Raw genomic sequence first — 26,903 nt, 5'->3', positions numbered from 1 at the left:
TAGCAAGAGCCAGGCAGTGGTGGCACACACCTTTAATCCCAGCAGTCGGGAGGCAGAGGCAGGCAGATCTCTTGTGAGTTCGAGGTCAGCCTGGTCTAAAAAAGCTAGTTCCAGGAAGGCTCTAAAGCTACAGAGAAACCCTGTCTTGAAAAACAAAAAACAAAAAAGGTAATAGCATGTTCTGAAAGAACTAATTAGCAATAGAATAGCTTAATGATACAACTTTCAACAAATTCAGTGTTTAGTATAAAATATAAAGCGCTTATGAGAATTTGTGAAACTAATAAAAACCAGAAAAGCCACAATGGTCAGGGTATATTATAAGAGTGGTGGTACATTTTCTTTAATGGGAAAATACCTAATTCTAATAGTAATAATCATCTCTCCCTCAGTCGATGGGTTTCCCAAGATTCGCATAGTTGAGTTAAAAGCACGAACCCTGGAATTCAGGATGTAATGAGTGCTACGGGCGAGCTGTTATTTTTTCCTCTCATTTCTAACATATTTGGCTCATTTGCTTATGTCAATAGATGTTGCTCTTTCCTTGAAAGAAAACGTACTCAAGTGTTTACATGGTTGACACACCCAAGGAAGCTAATTGTGCCTTTTATGTTGTGGCCCTGGAGGAGAACTCAGACCTGTGCAGTGCACAGATTAATGTGCCAAGGCTGCCATACATTCTACACTCCCGTCATAGTCCTCATAGACCTCTGTAGACACACGAATATACCCGTTCTTTTGTCACATTTAAATCAGTTTTTGTGTTTCCTGAAACAATTGAGGTTGTTCCATGACAATAAGAGTTTTCTGTGGACAGTGAAGACGTCACAAATTAGTTTAGGCCCCTATTCAAACCTGCAGACAGGTGCGCAGAAAGAAGTAAGTAATGTAGGGGATTTTTTAAAAAAAAATGTAGATTGACACATAGCTGTTTATTTATGAGATGCAGTGTAATTCAATACATTTACATGTATTGAGTGATTAAATGGGGGTAATTAACATTTGTTCCAGCTATGACAACTTTCTTGAAAAGGAATAAAACTCCTCCCAAGTCACTTGCTAGCATCTGTGTTTAAATCCATATATATATATATGTATATATATATATATATATAAAAACATACATACACACACACGTGTGTTTTAACATCCAGAAATACAGCAAAGTCTTATAGAGGTTGCAAAAGGGAATATACTGTCTACATGGGGAATAAAGAGATATTGGATATTGGGATATTTGACAATGAACACCTCACTATGCAAGAATCGTAGTAGACTCTTGTCTCCATGGGGGATTTGGCCCAGGGTCAGATGAATCCTGCTCTTCCCTTCCGTGGGAACCTGTTCCCAGTTCCCAGTTCTGCTACTGCTGGCATTGTTCTCTTAGAATGACACCAAACCCATTCTCCATATACACGACAACTATACATATGACATTACTGAGCTCTGTTCTAACCTCAGACAAGTGTGGACGGCATTGGAAGTTTTCAGCAGTGTAGGCTGAAGAGCTGGAGAAGAGAATAGACCACTCAGAAAGAAGGTTAGTGCCTTGGGTGTTACCCACTTCTAACAAGCAATCAGCGAGCTCCTCTTTCAAATTCTGTGCACCTCAAACAAGCTCGGCGGGATGGGAATAGTGGAGATTCTCAAAAGTGGACCATTTGAGTCCACTTTTAAAATGACAGAAAACAGCTTCCTGTAACCACATGCTCTGAATTCTCCATATATTGCTGCCGTTAAGACACTGGTGAGATAAGGAATTTAGTCTTCGGGTTGTCTCTTCTCCACCTGTACCAACTTCCTGGGTGGCCTCACCTAGAGATGGTTTCCAATTTCATCTATAGACTGATGACTTCTAAGCTGTATGCATATCCCAACCCCACCCTGCTCCGCACGCCCTTCTAGGTGGTTAGTGTTCCCACTCACAGGGGTAGGACACCTGATGCTGCCCTGGGTTGCACCAACAGTTTGACTTCCTGTACTCATGAAATCCTTTGCCTCTGCCTGTGACCAGGAAAATCCTCTCCTTCGATGAGAGAGACATTATTTGCTTTCTGGAGCTCTAGTTTCTTTCCTGGCTTCAATGCCCTTCATTTCCAGCCCTGGGGATCAGGAGAAAGTGTTCTCAGATGTTCACTGCTAATTGATGTTCTGGTCTGAAAGTTGAAGACCTTGCTTCCACCTACATTCTGCTGCCCAGAATTTAACCAAATGGGTTCATCTAGAAGCCAGTGGGCAGGGACAGATGAAGTAGGCTTCTGAGGAGAGCATGGTGGTAACAGCCCCTACCCAAGTCTCTCACAAAGGGATAGCTCTCTTTAAGAGTATCTAGGAAGCCTCTTCTCTGTATTTTATAAATGAGTTTATTCATATTTTTGGCAGCAGAGAGTTGAGGGATATTTAATGATTAGAACATGAAAACTTGTACAAGTATAAGAAAACTCTGAGTATTTCATATCTCTTGCAGAATAAGGCAATATTTAAATGAATGCTTCTACACTATGCAAAGTATAACACTCCCCAAGAAGACAGGACCATAGTACACAGATTAAACTTTAATGTTCCCTGTGAAACAAAGAACACTTAACCTATTAAGGTTTTATCTTCTTACTGGGAAGAGATTTAGTGGTTAAGAAAACTTACTGCCCTTCAAAGGACACAGATTTGATGCCCAAAACTTATTCCATGGCTCACAACCATCTGTCACTCCATTTCAAGAAGGTTTGATGAGGTCTTCTCACCTACTTGGACAGTAAGCATGTGCATGCAGACAAAATATTCATATGTACACAGAAGTTTCTGTCCTGCCTGGTCCCCACAGCCATTTAGTCCCATAGAAACACAAAGAGGCTTATATAAATTATAAACTGTTTGACCTATTAGCTAAGACTTATTATTAACTAGCTCTTACAACTTAAATTAACCCTTAATTCTTGTCTATGTTTAGCCATGTGGCTTGGTACCTTTTCTCAGTAAGACATTCTCATCTTCTTCCTCTGTGTCTGACTGGTAACTGCATCTCTCTCTTTTTTCTTCCCAGAATTGTCTTAGTCTGGTTGCCCTGCATGTACCTCCTGCCTGGTTATTGGCCAATCAACATTTTATTAAACCAATATGAGTGACATATCTTTACAGTGTATGAGAACATTATCCCACAGCATTAGTTAACCATAGGGGCTGGGCAGTGATGGTGCATGCCTTTATTCCCAGCACTAAAGAGGAATATAAATGGTAGGAGACAGGTCTCATGCTCAGTCTCATTCTGGGGATTCATGGAGACAGGATCACCATTTTGGTTTGAGGTAGAGTTAAGAACCAGTAGTTGGCTGCTTTGCTTTTCTGATCTTCAGGTTGAACCCCAATATCGGCCTCTGGGTTTTTATTATTTGTGCTACACACATGCACAGGGGAAAAGAAATGTTTTTTTTTAGACTTTATAGTTTTAACAATATAGTGACCATGACATACAGTGTGGTACTTTAGAACATAAACACAGAGAGAACAGAATAGAACATTCAAGAAAAATTTATTTCAGAATATGGATCACCTCGCTGATTTGAATGGTGGCACTGCAGTGGGGTACAGATTATTTTCAAGCAATGTACTGATCAATTTGGATCTATTTATTGGTAGAGATGAGTCTTAACCACTGTTTCAGGCAACATAAAATTGATACGCACATACTGAAGACAGGGGTCATTTGTAAGCAATATAAGAGAAGTCATTAAGATAAAATCCACTTCCAAGAAAGGAAGTGGACCAGAGCAGGGAGAGATATTAGCATCATTACTTTGCCATGGAGAAGAGAGTGTTGTGTATAGCACCAGTATATAAGCAGCTATTGACTGATGGAAGAGGGAGAAACATGTTCTTCAGAGGTGTAAGCACTGGAAAAATGACCTTGCCTTTCCAAATAAAAACACCTTTCTGTAAGTAACCTACAGAAGCTCACGAAGTCACCTCTTCTTTTTTAAAAACACACACACACACACATGAAAGTAGAAGCAAAAAATAGCTGGGAACAAAAAGGGGAATGAATAGACAAGAAGGTAGGACACAAGAAAAGAAATGTTTTAAAAAGACTACTTTTCCTTCTTTCTTAAGATCTTTCTCTCTACTGATGGCGTCTCAACCATGGCACTCTTGTAAAAAGCAGGGAGGCCTTGCAGCTGAAGAATGGGATGCTGCACTCTGCACATTGGAATGTGTGCTTAGGAATGTCTGTTGTTTCACCTAAAGCAGCACATGCATCTTCAAAAGCCCGTGTGAAGATCAGAACAGATCTGACTTTCACAGACACATCGAATTTTAGCAAGTTACGGCAGAGTCAGTGGTGTAGTAGTTTATCTGACTCCACGTCTGATAAGGCAGAGTCCAGGCCCATCTAGCCTCTTGGGTGCTGTATGGGGCTTGAACAACTGTTTTGTTGTTGTTTGAGTAAAGTCTTGCTGTGTGCCCAGGCAATAAACTCTTAAATCTCCTGCATCAGCCCAGAGTACTAAGACTACAGCTGTGGACAATAATGCCCGGGTGGGGCACATCTTAAACTCTCCCGGTAGGGTGTATCTCCTTATCTGGAAAGGCCAGACAACGCAGCAATGGAATCTTCATAGTTTTGCCCTGAATGTTAGATGAAATAGCATGTAAAAATGTATTAGCATGACTCTTGATGCACAACATCCAAATAATTCATGTGTGTAGCTGTGTATGTCCATGTCTATGTGTGTGTGTACTGTGTGGTTCTGTATGTGTGTAGGTCTGTATGTGTGTGAGTGTGTATGTGTGTGAGTGTGTGTTTGAGTGTGTATGTGTGTGGGTATGTATGTGTGTGTGTACGTGTGATGATGTATTGTGTGGATATGTATGTGTGTGCAGGGATGTATGTGTGTGTGTATGTATGAGTGTGTATGTGTGCAGGGATGTATGTGAGTGTATATGTGTGTATTGTGTGAGTATGTATGTATATGTGTGAGGAGATATATGAGTACGTATTGTGTGAGTGTGTATTGTGTGAGTGTGTGTGCATGTGCGTGCAGGCACACCTAGCCCTCTGCACAGCTAGAGACCAGAGGCTGATGCCAAATGTCTTCCTCTATTGTTCCTTCACCTTATTCTGTTGCCAGGATCCCCCACTGACGATGGTCCTCCCTGTTTTGTCTAGACTGGCCAGAGAACCTCGGGGTTTCACCTCTCTACCTGTCTCTTCCTACAGCTGGGGATACAGATCAGCTTTTTCCTGGGTGCTGGGATCCTAACCGAGGTCTTCATTCTTATGTAGCGAGTACTCTACCCACTGAGCCATTTTCCCTTCCCTGAACAACTCAGAGTTGACTATTACCCATTTTTTTGTTTTCTCTCAAATTAGATTTGTGATGATGCTGAAGCGTTGCTATACTTAACTTATTGCAAAGACAAAATTTTTCTTAACTTATTACAGACAAAAAGGATGAGTGACTAGTTAAAAGTTTAACATTTGCAAAAGCCTTCCCCTGAATGTCCTCTGTGGTCTTTCTGCTCTGCTTCCTTCTCACGGAGACACGGCGACTGTGGGAGCTTAAACAGGAACTGGCAGAGCGCATCATATAAAACAAGTCACTCTGCCAGCATCGATTTCCTCTGTGAATCAGCCATTCTAGGGATCTGGGTCTCTCCATGAATTGGCTTTTAAATAACGAGCAGCAATCATCTATTTACCACTCACAGGTCCTTGGGGAGACTGAATGAAGATGAAGTATTGTGTAATAACCGTAATGTATTTGCTATATAATAGTCAGGTATGACCCCTCCTTAAGGTCAGTGTGGTTAGAAAAGCTGGACATGACTTTAATAGCAAATTAAGTTTCCAGTGCCTGGGTTCAATTCTGCTGATACAGAGTGACCAAGAGGTTGGATTTATATTCTATCCCTTCTATCTAGGTGCTAGTCCAGGACACCTCCCTGGTCATCTTGCTTGGCCAGCAATGAGGTTGGCAAAGCTAGCAATATAGACAGCTCTCTTCTTTGGAGCTTTAGTAAGAAGTAAAAGAAGCAACTGATATAGATGTCCTGTTTGGGCTTAGCACGCTGTTACTTATCATCAGAATTTTGACCAGTATGCATCTCTGCATTGACTGATGCCCACTGCAAAAGGAAGCTTCTTGGACCAAGGTTGAGAGCTTCCAAGATCTATGGTCTAAGCATAAATATTTAGACTGCAATTTGGCAGAATAGGCATTTAAGCAAACTAACAGTAGCAGGTTCAATGCTAGACTGTATAGTCTCCCTAGTCATGGGCTTCTGATCAACCAGGGATAAAGTACCAGGTTTATGCTTGCTCCTGTGGATGAGGCCTCAAATCCTATCAGAAAGTGCTTAACTTTCCCCTAATGGTTGTGCTATTATTACGCCAGCAGGCACATCTTGCCTGGCAGGCCTATAAGATCAAATTGGTTTTCCTGTGCTAAAAGATGTCCCTCGGGCACAAGGCAGATACCACTGTCTTCAAGACAGCCTCTAAATTTATGGTCAGTTTTCTACTGCCTTGTTGAAGATTCAACAGGAATGTGTCACCACTTAATATTTTAGCTATTTTTTCCATCTTTTCTCCCTCATTTTTCCCTCCATTTCTCCCTTTTTCCCTTTAACATGATCTATTAGCTTGTTCTTGGGGAAAAGAAGGTCTAAGTCAAATGTAGGAATTCTTACTGGCTAATTAAATTCTAAGACTGTTAAATAGAGTCACATGTATTTATTCTTCACAAATGCTTTGGTTAGCCCATTTATTGCTGTTGCTTGCTGCTTTGCTTGTGCTTTGATGGTTATAGTATTTAATGTATTTTGTGAGCATAGAGGAAAATATAACTGAATACTTTGGATCCTACTTCAAATTCTTATTTCTTTTTCCCCTCATTCAACTTATTCTTTTTGCAATTAAAATGTGATTACATCATTTATCCCTTTCTCAGACCCCACCCATATCCACCCTCCCTCTCAAATTCCATGATTTTTTCTTTAATTATGTGTGTGCGGGTGTGCGTGCACATGAACACATGTAAACACAACCTGGCTTGTCTGTTTAATGTTGTTTGTATGTATAAGATTTTAAGGATGACCATTTGTTATTGGATAACCAGTTAGAGACGCCTCCCCAAGAAAAATAAATTGTCCCTTTCTCGGCAGAATTGCTTGCCTGTAGTTCTTTCTACAGGTGTAGGATCCCATGCAATCTCCCCCTTCCATGCTGGCATGATCATTGGTGTTGTCATTGTTCAGGTATAATTTAGGCAGCTGTGCGGTTGAGGTATCCAAGGGGTTAGCTTTCCTGTCATTCTAGGAGACACATCACATGGTGACTTCCTGGTCCTCTGAGTCTCATAATCTTTCTGTCCCTTTTCTGTAAAGTTCTTGGAGTCTCACCCCAGTCAGAATGGCTAAGATCCACAAAACAACCTACAAATACTAGAGAGGTTGTGGAGCCCGCGTCTACTGTTTATGGGATTGCAAACTTGTGCAACCACTCTGAAGATCAGTGTGGAAAATCCTCAAAAGCTTAAAGATATACCCACCTTAGGGCACAGCTATACCACTCTTTGGCATGCACCCAATGACCTGACATCCTACTCCATGAATACTTTCTCAACAACGTTGCTGCTCTGCTCACTGAGCTAGGAAATGGGAACAACCTAAGGGTCCTTCAACTGATGGATAGATATTTAAAATGTGGTAAGAGACCTGAAATCATGACTATATAAAGTAAATGGATGAAACTAGAAAATATATTGGGTGAAGTAACTTGGACCCAGAAAGACAAAGCCATGGGTTCCCTCTTATCTGCGGTTCCTAGCACCCAATCAGTGAGTTTAGTCCATACCCTGGAGTAACAACAGAAACCAAGAATGTAAAAAATGATGATTGTGGAGGGTGGGAAGGAAAGAACAGGAATGCTAGAGAGAATTATCAGGATGCCAGTGATAAAAAGGGAGAACTGGAAAAATGGTGAGAATTTGATGGCGATTATGAAAAGTAATCCCACACTAGCTCAGATGGAGTATAATAAAGGGTTCTTTATTTGGGGTAGATTCACAAATCAGCAGTCTTCTGCACGAGCAGGAAACAGGAACCGGATCCAGCAGCCAAGAGAAAGTGTGTACATTTCTACATCTGTTTATATAGTACCCAAGACCCTGCCCAGAGTGGCCCAGTGTCTCAAAGGTTATTGGCTGAAGAAATTTCCCTATCACCTCCCCATTTTGTCTAAATAAGAGAGCTCCAAACTTAATACAAAACTATATATAATAAAACAGATATCAAGTATAAAAATTAGAATTACAACTATCATAAACAGTATTAAGCAAGAAACACATGCTAAGTGTTTCAATAATAAAGGAGTATAAGTTTTATGTTAGAATCTGCTTGGCTAAGTCATGAGAGGAAAGTAACGACGACTATCTAGTCGTTAACCCCACTGAAGAACTGAGAAGGAAAATAATGCTATTTGAGTAAACAAGAAGTGCAATCTAGCAACTTCCAAAATATACAATAAACGACAGAGACAGTGGCTACCTGAGCGACCACCCAAAGTCTCATTTGCAACATTGGAGCAACCAACTTTGGCTAAAGCCTAGAGTAACTGACAGACCACTTTTAGAGACAGGAAAAATTTTAAAGCCGTCTAACCCTATCTTGGCAAGATTTGACAGTCTTTTTTCTGGTGTCCTGCTTGTTTACTCTCTGGACACCGCACATTTTATCAGTGGTTGAGGCATGGGCAGTTCTCCCAAAGGCCAGTTTTGCCACAAAGAAAACAAGCTCCAAGTGGAGTGTCTTCGGTGCCCACTGATACATATAGTTCCCACTTTTCTACCGAAAGCAATTTACAATAAAAATTGCCACATTTTTCACAGAAATAGAAAAAATCAAACACCTTTAAAGTTGTATGGAACCTGAAAAATTGCAATATTTTCTGAGTAAAAAACAAACAGCAACAAAAACAATGATCTGGGGATTACCATTTCAGATTTCAAAATATATTAATAAAGTTGTAGTAATAAAAGGGTGTAGTTCTGACACAAAAGCACACATTGAACAAAACTCTTGACCCAAACATGAGTACATGTGACTACAAACATCTGGTATGTGAGAAAGATGTCAAAAATGTCAAAAAGCATACATTGGAGAAAAAATAACATCGTCAATCAATTTTGTTGGGAAAACTGGATTTACATATGTTGAAGAAAGAAATTAGACCCATAGCATCAACCAGCAAAAACAAGACAAAATAAAACACTCAACTTGAAATGGCTCAAAGATCTCAATTCCAAATGTGAAACACTGAAACTGGCAGAAGAGAACATAGGCTGTAGCCTGCACAATACAGGGGTAGGGAAGGATTTTCTGAACATGACTCCATTTGCTCAGGAATAAAGGCCAGCAACTGACACCTGGGACCTCACAAAACTGCAAAGCATCTGTTCACCTAAGGAAATGATTAAGTTAGAAAGAAGCCCACGGTGTGTGAGAGTATCTTTAATAGATTCAATTAAATTTAATAGAATTAAAATCAAGAATATACACATAACTCAACAAAGAGTTGAGAAAGCAAAGGAGCCAGTCATATAAGGGGACTATGAATCTCCCAGATAATGCCTAGTAATAGAAACTGAGCTAGCAAAAGAACAAGAACTGGCCAACAAATACCTCAAAAATGTTCAACAATTTTTAACAATTAGAGAGATGCAAACCAAAATAATTTTGAGGCTTCATATTACCCCAATCAGAACGTTTTTATTTGGGGATTCCAATTTTCCTTCTATTGCTCAGGCTGACTTTGAACCTGTGATAATCCTCCTGCCTCAAGCTCCCAAATGCTAGTATTCTAGGTGACTGCCACCAAACACGACTTTGCTGGTTTGTTGATTAAGACTTTTCATATTTGGCTACAGCAGGACATATACGTTCCCTTGATCTTCAGACTTAGTTGCTGACTAGTTAGAGTTTCTTCACTGAGGAAGCCTAGCATGTGAGCTCTGAGCCCAGGTCCCCCCATACAGAAGGCACTGCCACTGCTGTCCCTTCCCTGGACAGCAAAACGAAGGTGCATATTTCGTACACCCTGCACCTTCTACTTTTTCCTTTGTAAGTTCAGAAAGCATCTCTTTCTGAACTGTAGCTCAGAATACAATTTGAAAAGTAAGGTTCAGGAATGTTGTTTAGGCTACAGCCTAAGTTTGACCGACTGACCTAGGCCTGTTTAGGAGAGGCCAGTTTTTCTCACTGGGAAAATTACCCAAGATATTTTTTCTTAGAATCTAAAACGCTGGTTCTCAACCACCCTAATGATGGGACCCTTTAATATATTTCTTCATGTTGCAGTAACCCACAACTATAAAATTAATTAATTTTTACTTCATTAGAAAAATGAATTTTTTTCTAATTTTTAAAATTTTCTAAAATTTCTAGTTTTCTAAAAAACTGTAATTTTCTACTGTTATGAATTGTAATGTAAACATCTGATATACAGGATATCTGATATGCAAGCTCTCTGAAAGGGTCATTCAACCCCCAAAGGGTCTGTGACCCACAGGTTGAGAACTACTGTTCTAGAGGAAGCTACCCCAACACGCACCAATCTCAACATATAGAAATACCATTTGCCCTTGGACCTTAAGACAACATTGAGTTGGTATAGCTTCTCAGAGGTGGGCACCACCCTCCAAGATAACCTGAGACAAGTCACATCCTGTGGTCAGCTGCACCATTGCCAGCCTTCCTCCTAGTGAGCAGGTTCTATCTGCTCTCTCACACTCATTCCTGATATCTACAACACACACACACACACACACGCACACACACACACACACACACACACGTAAATCTACTCACACACTCAGCTTTTGCAGGAGTTCTTCATTTCCTTGCAAATACACGCATAAGTATTTTGACACTAATGATTGCTATGTAGCAGGATAGAAATTCATCATTGTGCAGTATACCAATTTGACAGGCTCCCTTGCATCAGTGAAGCCAATTTACATGGCTAAGGACTTTTTCTCCTTTTTCTTTGAAGCGAGTAGTGGATGTGATTGGTAGCACATGCATGAGCGGAATAGATAACACCTAAGTGCAGGCTTTGTCCTTACTGTGTCTGTAGAACTTTATACATGCTACGACATGGATAGAGATGCCTTTGCCAGGCCCTGGAAGACACCCAGGCCTCCTTTCAACTAAAATGAAAGAGACTGTAGGCAAGGACAGCTTCTGTGCTCTGCCCTCTTCCGTTTTTGCATTTATATTTTAGCGGCATCTTGAGAAATGAGGTGAGTTGTTAGTTTTGGGAATTTTAGTAGTCCTGTTTTAGTTTTCCTATGAAAGAATGAGGAAGAGATAAAGGAAGTTGAGAGTCACAGAGGGCAGCTCCCTGGCTTCTCAATACTATGTGATTTTGTGGTTCAGATGTGTCTGGGATCCAGTTGTAGAGTACCTTAGCCTGCAGGCATTACAAGTCTTGCACACAACCCAGGTAAGTGTTCCTTGATCCAGCTGGAGAGAGAACCCACAGCCACTAGAAGCAGCGATATCCGAATACCAATGAATGAGAAAGGAGCTGCTTTGGCCTGTGCCATGGTATCCCTGAATCCTGAACGAGCACACAGCAAGGCAGCTGAGTGACACTTGCACCGTGGAAGTACAGTGTGGACAGTGTGACCATTAATAATGATGTGCACACTCAGAGATGGCAAGGATTGCTTAGCTCTGTCTCTGATACCCCGAGGAAATAAACGTTCCTGAAACCAGTGCTTTACTTGGACTCTTTTGTTTGCTGTTGCTATTCCAGGCAGGCAGAAACAACCGTCTTTCCTTAGTGGAAAAAGCACTGGCCATCACAAGGACTTCTCACGTTACTTTTTCAAGCCATTCCAAGCTCCCGAGTTCTCTACCCACTCCTTAATTTTTATAGTTCAAGAATATCGCGCGCGCGCACAAACACACACACACACACACATACTTGGGTTATTGTATATAACCTTCATCTTCCTTTTTGTTGCTAGTTGGTGTCCCATAGTACGGACACAATCATTTAGTCACTTACTGAAATATGTGTTAAGTGTGTTCACGCTAACTACCTGTGCACCTTTAACCCCAGCATTCTGAAGGCAGGTAGCTCTGGGTCTCTGTGAGTTTGAGGCCAGCTTAGTCTGCATAGTGAGGTTCAGAAAATTTTCTCTGAAGTTACACACTGCAGGATTCCATTTGTGTGGTATTCTTGAAGTCTAAGTCTTCATTTCTATGTGGACCTAAGTCTTCATTTCTCTGGGCTAAATGGTTAGAAAGCATGTTGCTGGCGCTGTGGTGGTTATAACGTAAGTGATTCTGAGAACTGCCCAGATTTCTCCTATTTCCTACAAATGAATGAGTAATTTCATTCCTCCAGATCTTCACCAGCTTTCAGAATTGAACTGAGTCATCTTTTTTGGGGCCGGGGTGATGGTTTGCTGTGTGTGTGCATGTGTGTATGCACATGAGAACAGCTGTGTGCCTACACAGAAAGGCTGGAGGAAGAGGTCAGGGGCTTTGTTCTGTCTCCCTCCATCTTGTTCTCTTGAGACAGGGTCCCTCACTGAACCCGAAGCACTGTTTTGGGTAGATTCACAGCTCAGCAATCCCAGAAACCCTCGACAGTGCTGAGGTTGCAGGCTCAGGTACAGCTCTATACAGTATTTCATGGGTGCCGTTCATTTGACCTCAAGTCCTCACGCCTGTGCAGAAAACTGTCTCGTCACTCACGTAGCTGCCAGTCCCAAGGTTGTCACGATTGTCAACACCATCCGACAGGTTTGTAGTGTGATTCTCCGGTGCAGTTTGCTTGTCATGAATGGCACACATTCTCGCGTGCCTCTTCGACATCTGTATGTTTTCTTTAGTGAAATGTTCCTCCGTGGCTTGTCTTTTGCACATGTTCTAATTGGATTGTGTATTCTTGCACTTTTAATAGTGTATCTCTGTGTGTGTGTATGTGTTCTATATACCAGTCCTCTGTTTTATAGGTCTTTCTTTTGAGTCAAGTCTAAGGATCAAGTCTAGTGTGCTTGCCTGGTTCTAGATCTTAAATTGACCCCTTTTTATTTTCTAAAAGTGGGGTGAAGGCTTAGGCCAGGGATGATTTTGTATTCTTCAGAGTAAAGATTTTGTATTTTTCATAGTAAAGATTTTGTATTCTTCATAGTAAAGAATGAATAAGAAAGAGAAAGAGGCCTAAGCTGGTTAGTTTGAATAATCTCAAGGAGTCCTGGGTGTGGGGCCTTCCCACATTGTCTGGGTTCTGGGCCTGGAGTACCAATGCAAAGGAACAATAGTGCAGCTTTCCAGAGCCTGAGAAAGACATTCGGAGAAGTGTGAGATGGGGTGACTCATCTGGCTGGGAGAGGAGAGCTCCAAGGCTCCTCATTGGCGTCCTCACTCAGCAGAGAGACGGCCCCTCCCTAGTCAGGAAGATCCCATATGTCAAAGCACCAGACATAACAGCTACAAGATGTTAATACAATTACATAGACCGATTTTGAAAGTGCACCAGATTTGTAGGCCTAGAGTCAACCCTACTTAGTCCTAATGCGTTTAATCCCACTCATAAATCACCAGGTTCTGTTTACCAATACTTTGTGAGGGATTTTCCATCTGCACTCATAAAGAACAGCCTGTAATTTGATTGGTTAGTATTATTCTTGTCTTGGTATATGCTTCAGGAGGGAATTGAAACATGTTCCTTTTATTTTCTGGAAGAGATTGTATGAAATTGGATTTTTCTAATCAAATCATGTAAGCCTGAAGAATTATTTTTATGACGATATTAATTTTCTTAGTAATTAGAGGACTGTTAGAATCACCTGTCTCCTGATGAGCTGAGTAAGTTTGAAATTCAAGTGATTCCTGTTTTTAGGCTGTCAAGTCCCCATGGAGAGCTGTAACCTTGCCCCCCGACTGTCCTTTTGAAACTGACAAAGTGATAGGCACAGGTTTATTGCTGACATTGGTGTTTTGTGATCTCCCTTTTAATCAGTCTTGAAGAAAGCCTGGGAAACCTCATTTACCTTCCTAGATCATCAACTCCTAGTTTCATTGATTTCCTTGACCGTTTCTCCGTTTCAAAGACCATTGACGTCTGCTGTTTTCACTGTTTCCTCTCTTCTTTCTGTGGCTTCGTTTTCTTCTCCAAACTCAAGCGAGTCTCACAGTGTTGATTTGCACCTTTCCTTTTTTGGCTGAATCCGCGTTCGGTGCTGCGGATGTCCCTCTGGCCGTAGGTCAGCTGCATCCCGGACATTCAATGTGTTCTGTTTTCATCTTCATTCAGTTACATATATTCTGAAATTTTTTTCCTGAGACATTCTGTGATCCATCCATGAGTTGTATAGAATTGTGTGGTTTCCAATTCTTTGAGATCGTTCTTTTTCTAGTTGGAGCCCATTTCCAGTTTTGAATACAGCTTTGCTGTTGCGTTTATTTGGCTTTAGTTTAGGTTTCTTTGTGGCCCAGGTTACTCTGTCTTGTTCTGTTTTATGTCCCATGGACATGCATAAAGAAAGTGTATTCTCCTCTTGGGTGGAATGGTTTATAAATACATAAATAGAAGTTTCCAGTGGGAAAAGACAAGAAACTATCATGGCCGATGCAAGTTTGAAGGAAGACCTTTCTTTCCAGATGGTCTCCACTGACATCATAGGTTTGGATGGATGCAGGCATCGCTGCTTGTCAGGGGGATGGAGGTCCCGGATCTCCCCTGAAGCTTCCCAGCGTGTTCCATGCAGGAATACTGCCAACTCAATTTTCTTATGACCTTGATGACAGTTTAGGCTGCTTTTGCTAGTGTGGCGAGGGACACAGACAACCAGCAGGTTATGAAAGGCAGAAAAAAACTCTGGCAACTAACATCATTTAAAATAAGTACAGTTTAAACAATGGAGCCCCGATGGACCCAGTGCCTGGCATAACGGGCCCTCATAAGTATGTGCTGAAATGAAGAGGGGCAGGAGATGAACTGATTGGATCAAGGCCAGCCAACCTGAGATCTGTTCCAGTCCATAAGGCAGGCATCGCCATGAAACCCCGTAGGATTGCGGGAGATGCTGAGTGATGGCAGCTTCCCCTTTAACTGCAGTTGGCTGTGTGGTCAGCCAAGGGTGCTGCACTGGCAGATGCTAACTCTGAGAAGCTGGATTTGTCTGTCATTTCTCTCACCATGGCTGTGCTATGACAGAACTCCCATCAGGGCCTCGTGGGAGGAAGGACTTCTGTCACTAAGAGTCTCAGAGAAAGCAGCTGATCGCGGTGAGCAAGGCTTAGCAGCTGGAGTGGCCTGGTCTGTAGTGGCCAGAGACTGGCAGGTCAGGAAACGTAGATCACAGCAGAAGTAGGGCTGGTATGGAGCCTTCAAAGGGCCACCCCTTTGACTTAGACATCCACAATATCCCAATACATCTCTACAACCTGGGACTCAAATAATGAGACCATGGAGGACATTCCGTATTCAAACTAAAGCAACAGGTCTCCTAATTTCAGTATTTCCCTCTGTATGTACTTGTGAATACGCACGCAGCACATGTGTGTGTGCACGCATGAGTGCGTGTGTGCGTGTGCACACACACACACACACATGCACACATTCATACACAGACAGGCTTTGCCTCAAACATTCACACGTGGCCATTATCAAACAGGAAGACCCCGCATTTGAAGTTTATGGGAGGAACCTGAAGAAAAATAACCCCAACCCTGTTTCTACTTGAACCCAAACCCAGAATTCCAAGGCTCGGGTGCGTGTGCTTTTGTTTGCAAATTTTCACGGGCTGACTTGAATGAAGGCAATGGAAATCGCAATGTCTCCCTGGAAGGTTCATGAACCTGAGCAAAACTAGAGAGTTCCGCAAGGGAGCGTTTCCTTTCAAGCGCCCCTGTGTAAACAGAGGACAGTTGTTGATGTCGTTGATGACGGAGGTTTCATAGCCTAGAAACTAAGTGTCTCTAGGTGATTTTAAAGGTTAATACTATCATTGTGATGTTTTTTCCCTGCTGTCTCTTCTTGAGCATTTCTCAGAATTTTTTTCCCTTTACTAACCTAAAAATATAGAAAACAAAAGACTCCAGTAAAGGGGGGGGAGACAATAAAGTCAGGCTTTATGAATAAATGCTTCATTCCTGTTCTTTTCCTGTAGCCTCTCAGAGCGCACACTCATCATGCAAGTTACACTTCTGAATAAGAGAACGGAAAGACCAGAAAGAGGGAGACTGGGGCGTAGCCCTTGTTACAAGGGAGCAGCCTTGTAGGGTGGCCTCTTCTTTTTAAGGAACAAAAAAACATTGTTCAGTCTTGAACTAGACATAAAAAGACAACATTGAGTTAAGCATGTAGCTTGCTGAAACAGCACTTACCTGGCATGGACAAGGCCCTGTGTTCAACGCTTAGTACAAGCAAAAACCGCCACCTCCCCTCCTCACACACGCAAAAACTTAACTTATTTAAAACATTGGCTTTTCTGAAAGTAGATGCTAGAGTAAGATCACCACTGTTCATAAACTTCCTTGGGAGACAAACATCCAGTCTCCCAGACAGACCAAAGAAACAATTCTACCCAAGTCTAGCTGGATGAGTGAGGGTGAGAAACTACGTACAAGTGCAAAGGCAACCTCGGACAGCTCCTGCATGGAAGGGAACTACTCTTTCTGAGACTTACTGGGCACTGGACGGTAGTCAGGCCTCCCTTCCACTCTCCTTGACAGAGGGTAATGGGCCAAAATGTGTGTGAGGTCTACTTTGGTAATCACAGTTGGTGGAGCGTTCAAGTGGGCAGCAGCCATGTCATGTCTGGAGAGCATTACACACCGTGGCAAGTACTTAAGTTAGTGTAAATGATCCCTCAGTCCCGATATTTGGTGGTGGCTCCATTGACTTTTAAAAATGAAGAGAAATGGAATGAATAAATAAACTAAAGTTGTCTAGTTTAGCCTTCAAAATATATCGTTCTTTCCTGTTTTGTAAAATGTCTAGCTAGAAGTAAAAGTTATTTTTAAGGTTTTTCAAATGTCAGCCCTTAAGCTCAGTTCTATACACTTTCATTGAAACTAGGTCTCCTCATGGCATATGCCCAGGGAGCCTGTAGATACAGAGAGTTCTGGAAAAAGTTAATAACCCTCTTTGCTTGTGATTACACTAAAAGAGAACCAAGCATGGCATTTCATACACCCACGGAGAGTGCTCATTGCCTGAACTGCTTCTTCTTGTCTTGTTCAAGTCGTTTGTTGTGATGAACCTGATTGACAGCCCACTTAGTGACGCAAATAGCATTTAGGTGTTGCTTCTTTTTCAATTTCTTTAGCAATGGTCTGCTGAAATCACACATCAGGACTCCCTGGCCTTTCCCCTCCTGTGGATCTGAAATCCTCCAAGCTGTTTACCAGCTTACAAAGCACGGGCCCTTATTCTGGCCTGGACTCCAAGCTAAGAGCCATTACGAAAACACTCTTATGACCTGATCTTTACAAACGGTGCTGAAATGCAGAGGAGGGGGATCTTGTTCAGTTAGGGTGGTCAACTATCGCTCAAGCAGCATTAATTTTTCTCTAGGATTTGCTGTATGATTCCAGGATGAAGTGGACAGAAAGTACAGAAAGCGAGCAATAGTACATGCTGTCAGAGGGTCAGAAAGCAACCATGCTGTCAGATGAGGGTCAATTCAGAGAATCTCAGCTCGTAAGATCCTCTGGGGTCCTTTTGCAGTCTCGTCTTATGCAACCTGCTCAACTCACCCAACAAGTTCAGGTTCTAGGCTATTGTCAAGATGGCACAACATCATGGAGAGAGAAGGGAAAGAGAACAGAGTCTGAGAGCTGTGCTTGGGCTTTCAGGAACTGAAGTGTGCTAACCCAATGCCTTGAACACCTCTGAGTCCCAGTGATGTGGGTCCCACACAATCTGTACTCAGATGTTGCTGCTTTGGAAGACCAGCCTGACCTACGCATCATTCCTAGGCTGTTGATTGAAAGGAGGATAAAGAATGCAAGAGGATAGCAGGGAAAGGTAGGCAGGCGAGGAGCTGACCATCCAAGTCCTTTCTTTACCGGAAGTGAGAGCTTCTGCCGGAAGAGCAGGCTGTCACCTGCATTGCTACACGGCTGTCCCCTAGGCGAGTGTCGCTAACTGATGTGCTCTCTTGCTCTCTGTATTCCCTTCCCAGGACAGCTTTCCTGCTCGCTTCGGAGGAGTCCATTTTGTCAACCAGCCCTGGTACATCCATGCCCTGTACACGCTCATCAAGCCATTCCTTAAAGACAAGACAAGAAAGCGGGTAATGAGAAAAAAAGCGTCTTTTCGCTTCTGAATGGATTGTCGGTGCTTTACCATGGTTTTGTAACTTTTGATCATTTGCACCTTAGCAGGAGTTTACAAATGACTTGTATTTAATCAGAAACTTGGCATAATGGGTTATTTTCAGAGTGCCAGACAAACAAAAAGACACTTTGAAGGCATGCAAATACCAGATGCCAGTTTCACTACAAATGCTTGTGGGAGTAGCGCACAAAGTCACTTCCTGCTCCTATTCTGTTCTCTCATTCTTGTATTCGTGGGGTATGTGTTTTGTTTGTGGGGGAGCTTATGATGTAACTCAGGCTAGCCTCACATTCTTTGTGCAGACTTACTTTAATTTTATGTAAGTGAGTGCTTTGCCTGCATGTATGTGCATGTACCACAAGCATGCAATGAAATGGAGGCCAAGAGAAGGCGTCAGATATCACGGGACTGGAGTTAGACAGCTGTGGGCTGCCTTGTGGTTTGTTGGCACCAGAACCTGGGCTTTGCTGCAGCAGCAGCAGGTGCTCTTACCTGCTGAACCACCTCTCCAGCCCTCAGACTCAAATTCTTAATCCTTTTGCCTCCACGTCTAGAGTTCTAGGATTACACGCATTCACCCAGGGGCTACTTCTTGTTTATGGACTATGTCAGTAGCTAATATTTTGTCCTGTATCGTCACTATGAAAAATGGGTCTTTATACGTTTTCCTCTCTCGGCTCTTGGATGGTAACAGCCAGATCCATCATAAGTAAGGCTGAAAGCATTTCCCATTGGATGTGATAATCTTTAAAAGAAGACTTGAAATAATAATGACCTCAGTCGACATGTGAGAAGCCAGCCTCTTTCATCAAAGCAGGGCTGGCTTGGCATTCTGTTTGGCAGAGCAGCAAGCACCCGCTAGCTCCTCTGAATCTCACTGTCCTCTTCTGTTATGTGGGGAGACTAACTCCTACACCGCAGACTCTTTGGAGCAATTTAATGAGACGGCATATGAAAACATAGAGCAAGATGCCATTCACATACCAGACACTTGATAATTTTATTCCTTCTCACATTTTATCTCTCCCCCCACTAGTTTTACTAAGTCATACTTGACAAGTAAACATCGTGTGCTTAGGACACATAATATAAATTCATTGTAGAATGACCATCACAATTATAAGATATCCATTACCTCAAATGTGACTGCTGATATGAAGTAGCCTGAACACACACACACACACACACACACACACACACACACACACACACACTTGGATGTTTCTTGGTCGTTGGGGAACATTTCAGTAGACTATGGAAGAAGGACAAGTCCCTGTTTCCAAACAAGGACAGAACTGGGAACTAGACATCACCAGCATCAAGAAGCAAGAACTCTCTGAGACATTCTACAGTCTGCTCAGGACAGTATCAGTATCAAGAACGACATGCCAGGCATTGTCTGCAACATAACTTTAGGCCTCCGAGAGCCTGCATCTTCTACCTAGCATGGGGGCCGTGGGAGCTCCTCCCACAGTGGGCACTGTCTGCTGAACCAGAGCAGGCGGTTTCTAGAGCTGTTGTTCCAGGACTAGCGGGTCCATCTTCCTACCTCCATGTTCCTCTCTGCTGCGCTGCAGCAGAGGGATCCCAGAACTGCCGTTGTGAGCAGCAGGCCCTGTCCTTTAAGATCTGAGGTCGTGTGGATATAAGCACAGAATGTGAACACCAGGGAGGGGACTTCGTATGCTTCTAATACTCCAGCATCTACTATGGAGTTTCATAAAAGCAAGAATATTTTAATTTATTCCCAACAAATCCTTTTTTATTAACGTTCAGTCATATCCGACTGCAATGTCAGAAAATGCGCACTGTGGTCCCAGGCCCTGCAGCACCCGGAAGAGCTCCACGCTTTTCTCTTTTGTCTTTACTTGAGGCTTTTTACAGGCCAGGGCAGAATGAAGAGAATGAGGTAACGGACGATTGCTTCTGAAGTCCAAACATGGGTATTTTAAAGCTCACATTTCGATGTCACCACTGTCAGCTGCAGCATGTATGTCCAAGCATATAGTTGATGGTGTTCTTCACTCCACTTGGTTAATTGTGTGTAACTTACGCACTGGATTAGTTCATGCCTACGATGTTTCTGGGAACCAGCGTCATCACAGATTGCCTTTAAATCAACTTTCAAGATTAGTTTCTAAACTGTAGTTCGTGACAATTATCTACGTGTTACATGACATTTGTGAAGTTATCTAAAGATACCTGAAATGTGAAGCCCCCTCCCTCATTTTGGCCCGCTTAGCTCACTCAACACTGTGCAGAGAGCACAGACCCATTTGGGTGTCCGTACTCTATGCAGGCAGGAAGGGAAATCCGCCCCGAAGAACTTCCCACAACACAAGCTCAGGTCACGCTTCTGCATCAAACAGGAACTGATTGAATTTCTCTCTAGTACATATACACCATCTTGGGAAATCCAGGCTATGTTAGCAGAGTAAAATATCATCTCTTTCTCTCCCTAAGACCCAATGGAACACATTGGGGCAGAGCTAGAAGCCATCAGCTACAGAAGAGCTCATGGGGAGAAGGGTGTGGAGAATCAGCATGGGTAGGGGATGGGACTGATTTAGGGAGGAAAAGCAGAGTGGGCAAAGACCCAGGCTGCAATAGGTGTGGCCCGAGACGATGCTGATGGGACTGGGGAGGTTCTGGGGGCCAGAATGCTCAGATAGAAGGGCACTCAAAGCGTGAGTAGTTTGGAGCGATTGGTATGACCCCCCATTCTCAGCAGCAGTAACTAGGAGATGACCGTGTGTGCAAATTTGAGGGGTGGCCAAATAATTTCCACTCTATTCTTAAACTTTATTTTTTTTTAAACAACTATCAATTCAGTCCATTTTCTAAGCAATAAAATAGCTTTTTATGATAACTAAGCCATGGGCAAAAAACAATTGCCTCTTTGAAAACCATGGTCACCAGAGACACATACAGTCTACTTTTGCTGAATTGTGTATTAGACTAAATACTTGTCGTATTTTAAATTTCTGTGTTGGTTTTTTTTTTCCTTTCCAGATTTTCCTACATGGTAACAATTTAAACAGCCTTCACCAGCTTATACACCCCGAATTTCTGCCCTCTGAATTTGGAGGGACCCTTCCTCCTTATGACATGGGGACTTGGGCCCGGACATTGCTTGGCCCTGACTACAGTGATGAAAATGACTATACCCACACTTCCTATAATGCCATGCACGTGAAACATACATGCTCCAACCTGGAGAGAGAGTGCTCACCCAAGCCCATGAAAAGGTAAGGCCTGCCAGAGGGCATTAGCGGGTCAACTTAGACCTACTGTGGCTTTGAAATTAAGTAAAATTCTTTTCATAAGAGTTTACAGCAAATGGATCTGAGATGACCCAGAAATGTGGCTGTCTCCTTTCCACAATTTGAGGGAAGAACTTAATATCCTGATTACAGTCTGCTCTTTAGATTGTGGGCAACCGTTGAGCTACTCGGATGAAATGGTCGCCTTTGGGATACACTGACGGCAAAACGACCCAGTAGAGAACATGACTGTCGTTCCTCTCTTTGAAACCAAAGGAGCATTGTTTGGCGGTAGCACCATTAGACAGTAGGGTTGTCAATACAAATAAGCTAATGAGGGTGTGCCTAGAAAATACACCTAGAAAGGCTTGAGAGCACTGTAATAAGATGACTGGCACTTGAGCTGCTCTCAGAGTTAACGGGGAACTGGTGTGCCAGGCCTGAGGGATGGAGAGAGGACCAAAGCCTTGCAAAGGCAGTCGGTACTATGAGGTGCAGGCTTGTGAGTATAAAGAGGGTCGCGGTTGTGGAGTAAATCCCCCACGGAGAGAGCTGGGCGCAGCTGCCCAAATGTGCTGCATGCGTGCTCAGGACAGTGCCCTGAAAGAGGTTGCGTTTTGGGTTTTCTCTTTTTCTGTTTTCTTTTTCTTTCTCTCTTTCCCCCTCTTTCACCCTTTCCTTGACCACTGTACTTTTTTCTTTTATATTTCTGATATGGAATCTGGACTTTGTTTGTGCTAATTCATACAGTCTAAGATCGACCTACATCCCCAGCCTGAAGGTGGCTTTTGAAATTTGCTATGCAAATAGTCCTGGCGCACTCTTAACCGTGGCTTCTAAGGCTAAAGTCCCCTTTAGTCACCATCTCAACCCCCACTCCCATCTCTTCCCGTGTGTGACCACTGTGACCAGACAAGAGTGGCCCTTCCACTTGTTTTTTCAAGGCCGATACAAACTTGTGCAATACCTCAGTGTTTTCTGACATCTCGTAGTAAGGATTCTTTGGCTGAAGTTGCACTAATAGGTAAGGCAGTCTATATTCTGTAAACATCAAGAAAGTCTTTCCTCACAGTTCTGGGACAGAAAAGCAAAGATCAAGGGGTCAGAACCGTTGTCATCTTTGAAGCCTCTCTTCCCGACGTGCAGATGACTGACTTTCGCCCTTGTCCTCAGAAGATCTTCCTTCTGCGTGTGTTTGTGTCCTAATTTCTTCTTATGAGAACAGCAGAAATGTTGGTTTAGAGCCAGCTCTATTGATCACATTTGACTTTAATGACCCCTTTTACAACTCCATCTTCAAACACAGCCACAACCAGAGGGACTGGAACGAGAACTCCAGTCTGTGAACTTAGCAAGGGTGGGAGAGCATCTGGTGTCTACATGGTTATATTGCATGGGTCTCTGTCCCACAGAACAGCTTATATATCTGACACGGCACAAGATCCTAGAACACGGATACACCATCGTAGCCATTGCTTCATTGGTGAGCATTTATTCAGGCTGTTGTTTAGGGTTTTTTTCCCCCCTATTTTAATTATTTTCTCAACATTTGTCTCTAGCTTGTCTGTCCGTTTTCCTAGGGAGGTTTGCCTGGGAACTCTCAGATCCCTGCCATTGTGAACCAGAGGGCCTGTGCTTTTAAGTTTCACCCCATGTGCACAGGGGTGTCCTGAGGGGCGGCTTTACCAGCCGTGGTTAAGAATCAGCTTCCCCCATACACAGACAGCTCACTGGCGGAGGACCAGAACTGTGTATTTCACGGCATCTCCTCGCCTCTTGGAGCCTGCAGGGCTGCAGAGAAAAGGGAAACAGAACTAGGGGAAGCTTCAAAATAAACGTCTCTGCTTTCCCAGCTGTTAGATCGATTCTTTGCTCAAGCCCAGATGCCCAGGAAACCTCATTTTTTCACTGTCCAGACTCAGGCAGGCAGGGATGGAGCAGCGTGCCCCTGCTGCACGACTGTGTCAGAGTTGTGGACGGGTGACCTTGGAGTAGGGTCGTGAACTCCAGTGAGCAGTGCAGTCCTAGCCTCTGCCACGGTTCTCTACATGCTTCAAGCCCACTTGGAGTGAAGTGCTCTTTGAGGACCACCTTTGGGAACTGAGCCTCTAAGCAAATGCGACCACTGTGGTCAAGTGGCTCATGGGAACAGTGCTTCCCAATAGAAGAGCATAAAGTAAAACCTGAGACAACCGGTACCCTCAGCAAAGGGTGGTTGCAGCAGCAGGTACTGGCTCTTTTTCTCTTTAATGATTGTGACTCTGCCTTTATCAGAAAAGAAAATAATTATTATTTTGATGGAAATTTCTTTAAACAGATGATTTCAGGATTGTTCTCTTTAATCCATTGAATACCAGGTAGGAGTTTGAGGCTTTTTTTGCTCCAATAATAAATTCTCTGGACTTTCCTGTGTTTAACTTCTCATATATGGCATGTGTGATGGTTTGAATACGTATGGCCCCCACAGGGTTATGTGTATGAATGCACGGCCCATAAGGAGCAGTACTATTATGAGGTGTGGCTTTGTTGGAGTAGGTGTGACCTCGTTGGAGGAAGGGTGTCACGTGATGTGGACTTTGAGGTCTTACCTATACTTAAGTCACTCCCGGTGACACAGTTGCTTCTACTGTCAGATCAAGGTATAGAACTTTCAGCTCCTTCTCCAGCACCACGTCTGTCATGATAATAATGGACTAAACCTCTGAAACTGTCAGCTGGTCCCAGTTAAATGTTTTTCTTTACAAGAGTTGCTGTGGTCATGGTGTCTCTTCACAGCAGTAGAAACCCTCACTAAGACAGAAGTTAGCACCAGGGACCAAGGTATAGGCTTGACCATGCTTCTGCTTAGAGGAATGTGGACTTTGGGAGTTCGGATTAGAAAGTCGGTGGAATGCTTTAAGCAGGGATGAATAGTAGGAGTCTGGAAGACAGTGGGACAGAGAGTGATTTGAACTGTGGGAACCTGGCTCAGGAGATTTCAAAGAATTTTTGGTAGGTTGCCTAGAGATCGTTCTTGCAATATTTTGGTGAGGTATGTGGCTGCTTCCGCCCTTGTCCAAAAAGTCTGCCTGATGCTAAAGTGAAGAGTTTTTGATTAATTGCATTGGCAGAGGAAATCTCAACATAGCCGGGCATGGACTCTGTTGTGTGGTTGGTTACCAGTGCTGACTCTTATGAAGATTTATAATGAAGAAACAAGCTGAGCAAGGAAAAAACACCAAATGTACAGATTGAAGAGAAAGGGGTGCCAGGAAGTGGAATGAAGTGAAATCCTGTCTTTGAGGAAATAGACAGATGAAGAAATAGAATAAATGGAGTGGTGACCTTTGGGCAAGATCCCCTCAGCTAAACTTCCAACCTGTGAAAAGGAATCAAAGAACAGCTTAGGTCTCAGCACGGTGGTGTCGCCCTTTAATCCCAGTACTTAGAAGGCAGGCTGGCAGATCTCTGAGTTTTGGGTCAGCCTGGGCTATAGAGAAAATTGCAGGTAGCCAAACTCAGGCAGTAAAGGAAACTATGGGAAGGAGAAGGCTGGTGAAGATGTCATGTTCCTACCCCAGCAAGCAGCAGAACTTGGCAGCTCCAGCAACATGGTTCTGACTGTAAAGTCAAGGATAGAAGAAAGGAATTAGGGGATCTCCCTCTGAGACTAAAGAAAGCCACTGAGGACAGGTGTGTAGCAAGGGTGTCCCCAGCATGGAAGCCTAGAGAGGCCATTGTGCTAAGTTGTGGAGATAAAGCCTGGATTGCCTTGGAATCCCCAAGATGTTGGAGATGCCAGAGCCATGAGATACCTGCTAAGGAGAGCTGCTAACTGAGAGTGGAACCAGTCCAAGGGAAAGAAGTGTTTTGCACTCAACAAAGCTAAAAGGAGTTGGAGATCCAAACAGTGCTTTGATATCATGCAGAGTTTGGAGTTTGCCCAGCTGGTTTTCAGTCTTGCTTTGGTCCAGTATTTCTTTACTATGATCTCTTTCCTCCATTTTGGAATGGGGATCTATATCCTGTGCCAATATATGTTGGAAGTATGTGATCTGCCTTTTGATTTTCATTTTATAGGGGATTAAGAGATTGCAGGAATCTCAGAAGAGACTTTGAACTTTGAACTTTTAAACATTGTTGAGACTGAGAGACTGCAGGGACTTTTGAAGTTGTACTAGATGAATTTTTCATTGTGTTATGACTAACAACCCTATGGAAGGTGGTGGTTTGATTAGGTATGGTTTCTATAGAGTCATATGTCTGAATCTTTGGCCCATAGGGAGTGGCACTATCAAGAGGTGTGGCCTTGTCAAAGGAAGTGTGTTACTATGGGGGCAGACTTGGAGGTCTTATATGCTTAAACCACACCTAGTGACACAGTTGCTTCTGCTGCCTGTGGTTCAAGATGCAGATCCCAGCTCTATCTATAGACCCATGTCTGCTTGCACACCACCATGTCTGCCTGCACACCACCATGTCCATAATGATAAAGGGCTGAACCTCTGACACTGTAAGCTAGTACCAATTACATCTTTTCCTTTATAAGAGCTGTTGTGGTCGTGGTGTCTCTTTACAGCAATAGGAACCCAAACAAGTCTCTCTCTCTGTCTCTCTCTCTCTGTCTCTGTCTCTCTCTCTCTCTGTCTCTCTTTCTGTCTGTCTGTCTGTCTGTCTGTCTCTCTGTGTGTGTGTGTGTTTGTGTGTGTATGTGTGTGTGTGTGTTGCACACTTGCTACAGTGTGTGTGTGGAAGTCAGAGGACAATCTGAAATACTGACTCTTGCCTTCTATATTGTTTAAGAAGGTGGTTTCTCTTTTTTTCCTTTGCTTTTTACTACTGAGTATGCTAGACTAAAACTGATCCATGGGCTTTGCCCAGCTCTGCCTCCCATCACATGTATGACCATTGGGTTGCAACCATACTTGGATTTACATGGGTCCAAGGGATTCAAACTTGGACAGCAAGCACTTTACTCACTGAGCTCTCTCCGAGCCCAGCATTTCTGGGGTATTTTCATTATGCTTTTCTTGGGAGCCCTCTTCCTCTTTCTCTGTTAGCTGCTTTTAAAAGTTTAAGTGTGAAACAACCCATTTCCTCCTCCCTAATCCATTGCTTCAATGTATCTGAAGAGCATGTGGCCAAATTTGTGCAGCTTTTAAAGAGCAATGAGTGTTTTTGTTGCAAATGAGACAAAACCTCAAATGAACTGCCTTAAATAGGAAGGGAAGGTCATTATTATGCATAATGAGATGTGTCCAGTGCAGGTATCTGCCAGAGTGCAAGGACAGCAGCTTCGTGAT

The 26,903-nt window shown here is 43.0% G+C and overlaps 1 protein-coding gene across 2 annotated transcripts in view; it reads left to right on the top strand.

Annotated features, from left to right (window-relative positions):
• Positions 1-26,903, top strand: part of Clvs1 (clavesin 1) — a 171,052-nt gene that overhangs the window by 132,089 nt on the left and 12,060 nt on the right. For both annotated transcript variants that reach the window (XM_048420103.3, XM_085677023.2), the window contains exons 4-5: positions 18,204-18,314; positions 21,371-21,606. In XM_048420103.3, the coding sequence (XP_048276060.1) occupies positions 18,204-18,314; positions 21,371-21,606 (347 nt within the window). The remainder of the gene's footprint in view (positions 1-18,203; positions 18,315-21,370; positions 21,607-26,903) is intronic.

The sequence above is a fragment of the Myodes glareolus genome, chromosome 16 (genome assembly GCF_982192425.1).
Source record: "Myodes glareolus chromosome 16, mMyoGla1.1, whole genome shotgun sequence".
NCBI lineage: Eukaryota > Metazoa > Chordata > Mammalia > Rodentia > Cricetidae > Myodes > Myodes glareolus.
The sequence above is the reverse complement of the archived record's forward strand: the minus strand, read 5'-3'. Positions and strand labels throughout refer to the sequence as shown.